Source organism: Saccopteryx bilineata, chromosome 3 (assembly GCF_036850765.1).
Source record: "Saccopteryx bilineata isolate mSacBil1 chromosome 3, mSacBil1_pri_phased_curated, whole genome shotgun sequence".
NCBI lineage: Eukaryota > Metazoa > Chordata > Mammalia > Chiroptera > Emballonuridae > Saccopteryx > Saccopteryx bilineata.
In genome coordinates, this window is record NC_089492.1 from 71027963 (window position 1) to 71040360 (window position 12398).

General features: G+C 38.4%; 1 protein-coding gene across 1 annotated transcript in view; it reads right to left on the reverse strand.

The window, feature by feature from the left end:
* The window catches only part of UBE2W (ubiquitin conjugating enzyme E2 W), a 58709-nt gene that overhangs the window by 22802 nt on the left and 23509 nt on the right, over positions 1-12398 (reverse strand). Inside the window, 1 exon segment of the mRNA XM_066266334.1 lies at positions 10520-10622. Coding sequence (XP_066122431.1) covers positions 10520-10622 — 103 coding nt within the window.

The following is a 12398-nucleotide window of genomic DNA, read 5'->3' on the forward strand; positions in this document are numbered from 1 at the left end:
AAGGAATAACTTTACACATGTATTTTTTTTCCTTTAAATTCTGGCCACTCATCCTCCATTCACTAAAGAGAGCTAAAATCAAGCTGAAAAATAAAAGTAAAGTCTCAAAATAAAAGATACCGGCCCTAGCCGGTTGGCTCAGTGGTAGAGTGTCGGCCTGGCGTGCAGGAGTCCCGGGTTCGATTTCCGACCAGGGCACACAGGAGAAGCACCCATCTGCTTCTCCAGCCCTCCCCCTCTCCTTCCTCTCTGTCTTTCTCTTCCCCTCCTGCAGCAGAGGCTCCATTGGAGCAAAGTTGGCCCGGGCGCTGGGGATGGCTCTGTGGCCTCTGCCTTAGGCGCTAGAGTGGCTCTGGTTGCAACAAAGCGATGCCCCAGATGGGCAGAACATCGCCCCCTGGTGGGCATGCCAGGTGGATCCCAGTCAGGCACATGTGGGACTCTGTCTGACTGCCTCCTAGTTTCTGGCTTCGGAAAAATACAAAAAAATAAATAAAAAATACCAAGTTACGTTCCTCACCCAATTGCAGAAAACACCCTGCAGGACTTTGGCACAGCTATTAGAAACTTGGGTACCCTTGGACCGGAACCATTCTCTCTCCTTTATGCCATGGTATAGAAGTATACCATTTATGTCAATTTTATCTATCAGTGTTAATGCTCTTTTCATCACTTTTTGCTAAAAAAAAAATATATATATATATACACACACACACACACACACTGTTCTGCAAAAGGAAAAGACTGTTTAAATGATCCTGCAGTTTCACAGTTTGAGTTTATCCATTTTTTAAATTAAACTTCATTTTTTATAAATATGAACTAGTTTATTACCACATGCATTTGATAGTGCCACGTGTTGTAGATATCTACAATGAGCATTACCAAATCTCACACAATATGCATCTGCTTTGGGGTACTCATTCTGCCAGAAAATGCCACTTGATCAGCAGGATATAGTTATTAAGAATGCAAGCAATGCCCAAGAGCTTATTCTCTGACCACAATTATTTTTTAGAGAATATTTATTTTTCAGTAACATCTTTTTAAGAGATCAAGTAGAACAGTACCTTGAAAATGCCCCAAAATGAAGAACTGCCAAATTATCGTCTTTGGCAAAAAAGAATGAACGTACCAGCAACAATCAAGGAAAACAGACAGCCGTCCAAATACAAAGGCTGCCATGGCATGCTTTGCCTAGCTTTGAATAGCCAACTCACAGAATAGAAGGAAAGCAGTATTCTTGGAGAAATGACGATAAACTAAATCACTTGGCCTGAGAGGCAAGAAGTGTGCCCAAACCAAAAGGAAATCCAAAGAAGAAAAAGAAAAGAGATGAGTAGAAGATGACACCTACAGCAGCAACTGCACACTTAAAGTAGAGAAGACAGCCAGAAGCAACACGACAGCTTTGATGTCTAAGGGAACTGAAATAAAAAATCAGATCTCAATAACCCTGAAAAAAAGAAGAAGAAAAAATAGCAGGGGGCAAGAGGCTTTATATAACATACTGCAGGCATATGAAAACAAAACAGTCTAAAACTTTTAGTGACCATGAACACTGGAGAATGAATTAGTTGTACAAAGTACAAGTGAACTCCTAGCTGCTAACCTGCCAACCTGCTGGATACAGAATTCCAGAAGTTTGTCTAAATGTGAAAAGGCTGAGACTACATAACAGAGATGATGAATTTCTGAAATTAAAAAAACAACAACTTTTCAACAGTTTATTCAAGTAAAAGGCTGGTAAGCAGTTTCCACAGACTATTTTCATGTAAACTTTGCTATTCTGATTCTCTCCATGTGATGGGAAAAGTAACCAAGGTTGAAGATCTTCAAGATCACTCGCTTAAACATCCTCGTTTACTTAATATGCAGTACAAGTCAAAGGAGAAAATGTACATTTCAATTATTTTACCAAAGCCAAGCAAGTTCTGAAAACCTGAAATGATTAAGCTACTTTCAGAGTCCAAAAAACTTTGTATTTGGAGTCCCAAGTAGCTGACAAAACTATCTAAAACAAAACTGACAAGACAACTGAATACAATGAAGTAGAGACCAAAGAGAATAAGAATGTTGTCAATTAATAATTTTTAAAATAATTTATTCATATACAAACTAGTCATACAGATTGAGCAGTGAGCAACCAGAGACTGCACACATTCCTCATAGCATAAACAAAACTGACTAAAATGGAGTTACAGATGTTTAAGAACAAGCTATTTGATGGAAATAAAAGTTACAATTTTAAAAGAGGATTTCAGATCTAATGGCTGGGACTCAGGTCTGAAGTTCTGTGTCTGCATTAAAAGCAGTCCTTAGATCTCTAAAAATTTCCAAACATCTCCCTATTGGTGAGGCTCATTTTCAAGAGCAGATGAGAAATTTCAAGAGCAGAAAGAAAGAACTGTGCTCAGGATCCCTATAATTTTGTTAACATCCAACCTGGACTTTAAGCAAGCCAATCTCTAGGTAACTTTTGGGTACTGATTGTACTGTCATAAAACTACTAAAATCTAAACTGAAAGCCACCAATAGTGATAAAATAAAGGATGGAGTTTAGCTGTTTCTAATATGATATTAATATAAGTATATATAAGATTTCCAAACATCAAGGTCAACCTTACAATACTGACGTCTTACTATAAAGCAGGCAAACTACTGTGTTCAGACTAGTGCTCTAGAAGTAATAAAAAAGTCAGACACCTAATCTAGCATCAGGCTAGGTCAAAAAACAGCATGTCTAGAACAAGCAGAACAAAACAGGCTGTAATTACAAAAGCAAATCCATAATATGGATACCAAGATTTCTCCAGGGACAATATGAGAGAATGCTTTTTATCCTGATGAAAATTTTAAGTAGATGACAATACTTAACATGTAACTATAAAACTGAACATAAAAGCAGAGACTTTACTGTAATAAATTAAGTCAGGTTCTAATTATGAATAATAGATGACATAGCTAGTCAAGTATAAATGGTAAATCTTTGAGAAAAGTGACTGGGGATTAGAATTTTAATTCAATTCTTCCCTTTTGATCATCTAATATGTATTAGTAGCATCAATATTAATAGTTTTCCCAGTCTTTCAGAATTACCTTGGCCATGCAGCTATACATGTACTATAAAGACAAAATTTCTGGAGACACCAAAATTAAACTTGGGTACCCTTGGACCGGAACCATTCTCTCTCCTTTATGCCATGGTCTTCTACTAGCCTATCAGTGTTTTGTACCTTCCCTCCACTTTACCTCCAGGGCTTCAATGAATAGGGTTCACTGTCCACTTTCTCTTTATCAGGTCCCAGGTGCTAGACAATAAAAATTGTTATTAAGACTTTGGAGCCCTGGCAGAATAGCTCCATTGGTGAGCATCATCCAGAAGCACAGAGGTTGCCAGTTCCATCCCCAGTCAGGGCACATACAGGAACAGATCAATATTCCTGTCTCTCTTTCTCTCCCTTCTTCTCTAAAATCAATTAAAAAAAAAAAAAAAAAAAGACATTGGAAAGCTAAGACAACATCCCATGAAAGAGCAGGGAGAATCAGACCACAAATAAAAGGATTAAAACACTCTGAAAACAGGTTCTAGATTTCTGCACTGAGGGAATTTTGAGCAATAGAACAAAAACATCTATATGTTAAGGGGGCATGCATAGGAGGAGTAATAAGGGTGAGGGGGAACAGGGGCAGGGGGGAGAGGGGGAAAGGGAGAGGGGGGGAAAGGGGAATAAAGGAATAATGGGATAAAGGGGAGAGGGAAGAAAGGGGAAGAGAATAAGGAGGGGGCATAATTACTCTTTTGCCCCAATGTTTCTAAAGCTATATAGTCAAGTATATTTTCAGCACTGATCTCAGCATCAGTATGATTTCAAAACTAAATAGTGTCTTCTTCCACCTAAAAATATTATTTCCCCTTCTACAAATATTTCTAAAATGCCTAAAATTTCAACAAAAATTAGTTGAAAACTTAAAAAACAAGTATAACTGGGACACTTACAAAATAATAAGAGGACAGCCCTGGCAAATTCACTCAGTGGTAGAGCATCAGCCCGGCATGTGGATGTCCCAGGTTCGATTCCCGGTCAGGGCAGACAGCAGAAGTGACCATCTGCTTCTCCATCCCTCCCCCTCTCGCTTTTCTCTCTCTCTCTCTCTCTCTTTCCCTCTTCTCCTACAGCCATGACTCAACTGGATCAAGCTGGCCCCAGACGCTGAAGAAGGATCCATGGCCCTCTCAGGAGCTAAGAAGAGCTAGGTTGCTGAGCAACAGAGGAATACCCCAAATGGGCAGAGCATCGCCCCCTAGTGGTTTCATAGGTAGATTGCGGTAGGCCGCATGCAGGAGTCTGTCTCCGCCTCCGCTCCTCTCACTAAATAATACAAACAAATAAACAAAAACCAAGATAATAAGAGGTGGGCTTCAGGTTTGTTTCATTCAAACAGGATGTTCTGATAGAGAAAGGGCATCTAAGACAGTGGATATTTGCAGGTGGGAAGAGCTGAGAATATGAGGGAGGAGGTAGAAAAGAAAAAAAGCAAAAAAGTAAAAATAAGCTTGAAGATTTCATAGTTTTGATGGAGACTGACCATACCTCCCAATATCTGAGATAAATTTCCAACTCCTTCACATGACTGTTTTGACAGGTCCCCAAATATCCTCTCATCTTTTCCTTTTGTTGTAGACCTCTATGGTATACACACAAAAAAACAACATGTGCTCACAAATCTTAGAAGAGGCCATGTCTGTTGAAGACTGCAAGCTGACAGGCTCCTTGCAGTTTAGATTTCTGGAAGACAGAGGTGTGGGGGACTAGCAGTAAGCTGACACCACCCCCCCACCTCACTTGCTTAAGTTGCTAAAGGTTAAGTAAGCTCTTCCCCACAATCTCTGACAGTTTGTTTAAATTGGTAAAGGTAGTAATTTACATGCCCTTCCCCACACCTCCATGTTAGCCATGCTGCTGAATTGTTTCTACTAGTCCTGTACCCCCTGTCCCTCAAAGAGACTGGAGGTAGTTTTCTTTTACCCTTTGTTTTGTAAAGTTAAGATGTTATACATGGTGGGGGGGTTTCTGCAATGGGGAAAATTCTTGGGTTGCCTGGAAAATGTGACTTTATATCAGAGATCTCTTTGATTTGCAAATGACTTTGCCTTATGCTATAAAAATAAAGCTTTGGGGAGTGCAGGCGTTTTGGGTAGGCCACCAGCTACCATAAGACCCCCCAATTCCATAATTTTTCTTTGTGTTATTTTCTAATCCTCCACCATTCCCACACAAGACCTGCAAAATTACGAGTCGTGCTGGTTCACAACACACGTCCTCTCATGCCTTGCCCCAATTCTGACATAAACTCTTCTTGTTTCTTAAGTCACAGTGCAAATAGGTTTTTCTTTGCCCCTTCATTCTACTCTAAATTGGTCATTGCTTTCTCTTTTGCTCTCATGCATACTATCTTACTTTCAGTTGTACAGGCCAAAAATTGTGCAGTCTTCCTTCCTTAATATTCCACATTGATCCATCAGCAAATCTGTTGGCTCCATGTTTAAAACAGGTAAAAAATAAGGCCTCCGCTGATACCCTTCCTGGATTACCACAATAGCTTACCTGGTCTCCCTGCACTCCAGTCCCCCAACAGTCAATTTGCCACACAACAACCAGCTTGTACCTTTTACAATGGGCTATAAAGGTCCTATAAAACCTATGATGACTACTCCTCCAGCCTAAATTCCCTCTGACCTATGTCCCACACTCCCCCTCTTGTTATTATACCACTTCCAGGGACCACTACCAGAGCACCAGATCAGGGCCACTGCATTTATTGTCTTCACCTCCTCTCCCCCCACCTCTTTCACACGGCTCATTCACGTACTTCAGAGCTCTGCTCCAAGTCACCTTTCAGTGACATCTTACCCAACCACTCTTTCCAAAGCAACAACACCCTCATTTCCTCTTTTCTACTTTTCCCCATCATTTTCCATACTGTATGTATTTTACTTATTGTTTATTGTCCATCTCTTTCTATAAGAATGCAAACTACACATAGGATTATTATTATTATTTTTCTTTTTGCAGTTTTGTTCACCACTGAATTATCAATATCTAGTATAGGGTCTATATCCTATGTTATGCACTTGATAAATACTTACAAAATGAATGAATAAATGTCTACATATACAAATACTAAACAGATTATAAGGCAGAACCAATGCTTTTTAATTTTTATACTCTCCCTATCTCTAAAGTACAGAGAAGAGCATTTGGCACACAATTCATACTCAAAACACATTAGAGTAACATACCACTGTATCCTAGCATAAAAAAGTTACACAAAAAATTTTATTCTCTGTATAGCTGATCATAAACACACAGTAGTAGAAACCAGTAATGAAAAGGAATTGTATCTTGGCTCCCATATTAATTGAAAAAGTTTTTTGTTGTTATTGTTCGCTTAAAGCAAATCACTGGGCCAAACACCATATTTTAGATAGGTAACTTTTTCACTATAAAATAAAATGTGAGAAATTATAACTAATAGGGAAAAAACATAGCAAACTATAAAGTTTCTGTATGTTCCTACAGATCTCAGAGATACAAAAGTAATACTTTCACAATAAGATGGGTCTATTCTAGGGATATTTCCCCAAATTCTGCTCTTGTAAATAGTGGTAAATTTAGTGCTGCTCATTGCACATGAGAGTGAAAGGCCATCTAACTATGCCAGTGCTGCCAGGTCTCACCAAAACAGTCTCTGCTGAACAGGCAATCTCACCGCCCCAGAGAAGAGAGTGGACCTCTGCAAAGTTTGTTACTGCAAAAATCTTGAAATCTATACACATCAGGCATTTATTGTTAGACCCATGCTAATGACATTATAACCATAGATGATGTGATTAAAAATGATTTTAAAGTATTGCTGGACTCAGAGTAGTTCTGTGTCATGTTCTCAATCATGGATAATAGAATATGCAACTCTTATGAAATGGGAAAGACTATAAAATAAATTCATGTTAAGAAAGGAATTCTTGCCTGACCAGGCAGTGGTTCAGTGGATAGAGTATTGGAATGGGATGCAAGGGATCGACGTTTGAAACTCTGAGGTCACTGACTTGAGTGAGGGCTCACCAGCTTGAGCGCGGGGTTGCTGGCTTGAGCGTGGAATCATAGACATGACTCCACAGTCCCTGGCTTGAGCCCAAAAGTCACTGGCTTGAAGCCCAAGGTCACTGGCTGGAGCAAGGGGTCACGCGCTCTGCTGTAGCCCCCTTGTCAAGGCACATATGAGAAAGCAATCAATGAACTAAGGTGCTGCAATGAAGAATTGATGCTTCTCATCTCCCCTCTCTTCCTGTCTGTCTGTCCCTACTCTCCCCCTCTCTCTCTCACTGTCTCTGTCATAAAAAAAAAAAAAAAAGGAATTCACCTGACCAGGTACTGGCGCAGTGGATAAAGTGTCTACCTGGGATGCCGAGGACCCAGGTTTGAAACCTGGAGATTGCTGGCTTGAGCATGGGTTCATCCAGCTTAAGCTCAGATCACAGGTATCACCACATGGTCACTGGCTCAGCTGGAGACTCCAGTCAAGGCAGTATGAAAAAGCAATCGATGAACAACTCAAGTGTTGGAACTAAGAGTTGATGTTTCTCATCTCCCTCCCTTCTTGTCTCTCACACTAAAAAAAAAAAAAAAAAAAAAAGGAATCCTCACATTCCAAAAGACAGTGAACACGTGCTCTAAAGCTTTCAAAGGTATTATTCTATATATAGCCTTGCTATTCCAGAAATAACATTACTAAATGGAAAACAGGCATTTTCCCCTAAGCTGGTACTCACTAACTGGCAGTGTAAGAGAGAAGTAACTTGGGTTTAAGTCATACCTGTCCCACTAGCTAGTTTTTAAATCATGAACAACATACTTTACTTCCACAAACTTCAATTTCTTCACTTATAAAATGAGTATGAACCCATTTCCCACTAACCTGCTCATTAAGAACTGTTATAAGATAAAATCAGGATAGATGTTATATTGTAAAGTATGATATAAATATTTCTATATAGTAGAATGCATGGAGGTAATGTTTGGCTGAAATTATTAAATTCAGACTTGATCATGAAGGGACCTCAGTGCTAAGCTAAAGAGTTTTTAGGCCTGCGATGGCCAGGCGGTGGCACAGTGGATAGAGCGCTGGACTAGGGTAGGAGGCAGAGGAACCAGGTTTGAAACCCTGAGGTCACAGGCTTGAGCATAGGCTCACCATCTTGAGCACAGGCTCACCATCTTGAGCACAGGGTTGCCGGCTTGAGCGATATGATCCCATGGTCACTGGCTTGAGCAAGACATCACTTGCTCTGCTGTAGCCCCCCAGTCAAGGCACATATAAGAAAACAATCAATGAACAACTAAGGTGCCACAATGAAGAATTGATGCTTCTCACCTCCTCTCTCCCTTCCTGCCTGTCTGTCCCTATCTCTCTCTGTCTGTCACAAAAAAAAAAAAAAAAAGTTTTTAGGGCTAGATAGGAAATAATGAATCATTAGAAGTTTTACTGAGGAAGGTCGGGATGGTGGTTCTGTGTATATGTGTAGAAACCGATGAGGTAATTGCAACTTCAAAGAAATCCAATGGCACTGTGGAAGGATGGCTGGGGGTGAAAAGAACTAGGCTATTTTGTAATAGTCCAAATGAAATACTACAGCACTGATGGTAAGGTCAAAGCAAAGTGACTGCAAAACTATCTGAAAAACTGTGTTTAAGAGTGAGGGGTCCGGCCTGTGGTGGCGCAGTGCGTAAAGCATCAACCTGGAATGCTGAGGTCACCAGTTTGAAACCCTGGGCATGCCTGGTCAAGGCACATATGAGAGTTGATGCTTCCTGCTCCTCCCTCCCTTCTCTCACTCTCTCTAAAAGAAATTTTAAAAAAGAGTGAGGGAAAGAGAAGAATTTTAACATGAAAGATAGGTGGACAGTAACCCCCCAAAAAAACATTTCCCCTTATTTTGTAATTGGAAAAGATTGAGTTTAGATGCGTTAAACTTGAGATATCTAGAGTTACTCAAGTAGAGATGTCCAAAAAGGGTGTGAAATTAAAATTCAGAAAGAAGAGGCTGTACACAGAGCTGTAGATCTGGGAGTGAGCTGCTTAAGTTGGCTGAAGATGTTAGAGAACAGTGAGAAAGTAAGGAAGGGATAATTGAAGAACATGAAAAACTCCAAAATCAGAAGGGTGGGTACAAGTACAACCAGAGAGGATAATAAAATAAAACGAGGTAAGATAGAATTTATTACAAATGCCCATACTTATAGAAATATTACCCAATAAATTCAATTAAAATATATTAAAGATGAAATTTTAATGATGCTTAAGTTTGATATATGATTTAGAAATAAAGATTAGAGAATAATTTTGACCCAGTTTCATGTTTACAGAAACTACTTTCCTCTAATGAAAAATATGTGAGCTCCCACAGTACGCCTCTATTAACTCCCTAGTCAAAAGCTTCCGTGTTAGTTTGTCCTATTCTTCCTTCATATACCCAAGACCCTGTTACCTTCAAGCATTAATAGTCAGAAATGATGCTGATAAACCAAAAGGCAACAATAGAAAGTAAAGATCATTTTCTAGAGAGAAGGAAGACATTTGCTTTCAGACTATAATTATAGACTATATTTTAGACTATAATTATAGTCTAATTCTATTAGATTGTTAGACTATGGTATATTCTATTTAAAGTGGCAATGAGATATTATTTTCCTTAAAAATAGCATATTTTAAGCACTCTAAAAGTTCAATTTCAGGTACTTGGGAAATTTCATCATCCAGAACACCTCATTACCTAGCAACACTAGAAAGAGTTGGCACTATGTCTTATCATTTTGCCCCTGCGAGTAACTCATTTACCCTTACACCAAGCCAGAAATCTGAGTCATATTAGAGTCTCCCTTTCTCTAACCTCCAATGATTAATCATTCACCACAGTTAAAATAGCTCTCAAAAATATTCCTTCACCACCATTCTCCCTTATCCAAGTATTAAGTCATTAACTGACAGTGCCTCAGATTATAATGATCAGATTCGGGGCTCGTCTAGATGTTTCACATCTTGTAATATGTTCTGTCCTTGCAGTATATTTAAAAGCTGCAAAGACAGCAAGTCAATACAAAATCAAAGAAGTACACTAGCCTCTTCACAATGTTGTTCTATCATCTTAACTAGTTATTCCAGAATTCTAAATTCTCCTACAATCCATGGGCCTGAAATAGATTTCCATCCCTTTTTACTAATATCTATGAATAAGACAGTCTTATGTTCTTAGAAGCATAAAAGCAGAAAAGTCCTAATTTCAATAATGTAAAATGCTCATAAAATCCTAATTATACTACAGTAAGATAAAAGACTAAGTCTATTTACCCAATTATAATTAATTTCTTTATAAGTTTTTACTTAGTCAAAAATCACTAATTTAGCATTTTGCTATAATCTAAAAATACAATAAAATTTTAAAAAGCAAGACAGTTACCTGAGGAGAGTCAAAAGGATATCGACTACTAAACTTAAATAGAAGTTGAAATTTTTCCCCTTCATATAATGTACCTGGTGCACCTTCCATGTCTACAATCCACCTAGAATAGAAAAAAAAAAACCACAAAAATTTTAGATAAAAGGGGCTGGGGTGAGGAGAAGAGGGAACACCAAGAACTTCCTCTACGCCAGGCACAGGGATAGGTTCATTCTTGTGAAATAGCATACTTCATCTTCCCCAAAATGATAAAAGTAAGGCATTTACACTCCTGACCCTATTCACATTTTTGCTTCAAGAGTTAAATAACTAGATCAAATGCAGACAGCTACAAAAAGAAAGAGCCAAATTCTAAGCCAGGTTTGAAAAAAACAAATAATGAATGAATGAAAGAAGGAAAAAAAACAAAGCAAAAGCAAAAACAAAATAAAAACCCAACTCAGGGTGCTGACACCAAAGCCTGTGCTCTTCCTACTCAATTTTTCTTAGATTATTTTTTCAAGAAATTTCTACAATGACTAAAAAGATTTTATAAATAACATCAAACTAATCAACTGCAAATCTGATATCAATTATTTTAGAAGCAATGGGGGAAGTAGGTATCAGCAATGACTACAGAGAACTGCAGTGGTCAGACCAACTTTCTCATCAGTATTCTAGAGAAGATGAAATAGAAAAAAAGAAAGCTACGCTGACATTGGTGCACTTACTCTGATGGGTATCCAAAACTCTATATGGCTCTTCCTTTGTCTCCCATTATGTTTCACCCAGAATAGATTTCTATGGTATCTATGCAAGCTTACTTTGTTTCCATATATAAAAACCATGAATATAAAACTGAGGTATAATTAGGAACTCATTCTTATGACTTTGGTCCACTTTGCTTCTAAATGCTGCCCCACCATCTTTGCCATCATAATTTGTTTCTCACTCCTCATCCCCCCATTTTTTAAAGGAAAAGAACAAGATGTAGTGTACAGAATATACTTGTATCTCATCTTATCCACTTAACTATTTTAAGATCTGATATTTATTAAGACTATTTTTATATCCTAGATGATGGGCCAAAGATAATAAAACCTTTGTGATTCATTTACAGTATGTTATTTTAAAAATTGTTGCCTGACCAAAATCTTTAAATGATAGTTTTTTAAAATGTGTGTGTGTGTATATATATATATTCCCATTGACTTGAGAGAGAAAGAGAGGCCTCAACTCATTTCACTTAGTTGTTCCATTTAATTGTGTACTCACTGATTGCTTCTCCTACATGCCCTGACTGGGGGTTGAACTTGCCACCTCTAGTGTACTGGGTTGATGCTTTACAGAATGAGCCACCTGGCCAGAGCTAAATACAGGTTTATTCGAAGATAATGCTGTTTTCAAAAGAAACATTAACAGCCCTGGCTGGGTAGCTCAATTGGTTAGAGCATCATCTCGATACGCAAAGGTTGTGAATTCCATACCCAGTGAGGGCACATACAGGAAGATTGATGCTTCTGTCTGTTTCTCTCGCCCATACTCTCTCTCTCTAAAATCAATAAACTAAAAAAAAAACAAAAACAAAAAAAGCAATCAACCAAATAAAATGGGAGAAGACATTTGTAAACAGCTCCAACAAAAAAAGGTTAATATCCAAATATATAAAGAACTCAGACAGCTCAACAACAAAAGAACAAATAATCCAATTTAAAAATGGGCAGAGGACCTGCCCAAACACTTTTCTAAGACATATGGATGGCTACAGATATATGAAAATATGCTCAACTTCACTAGTTATAAGGAAAATGCAAATCAAAACCACAATGAGCCTGACCAGTGGTGGTGCAGTGGATACAGAACTGATCTGGGATGCTGAGGTTCCAGGTTGGAAACCTGG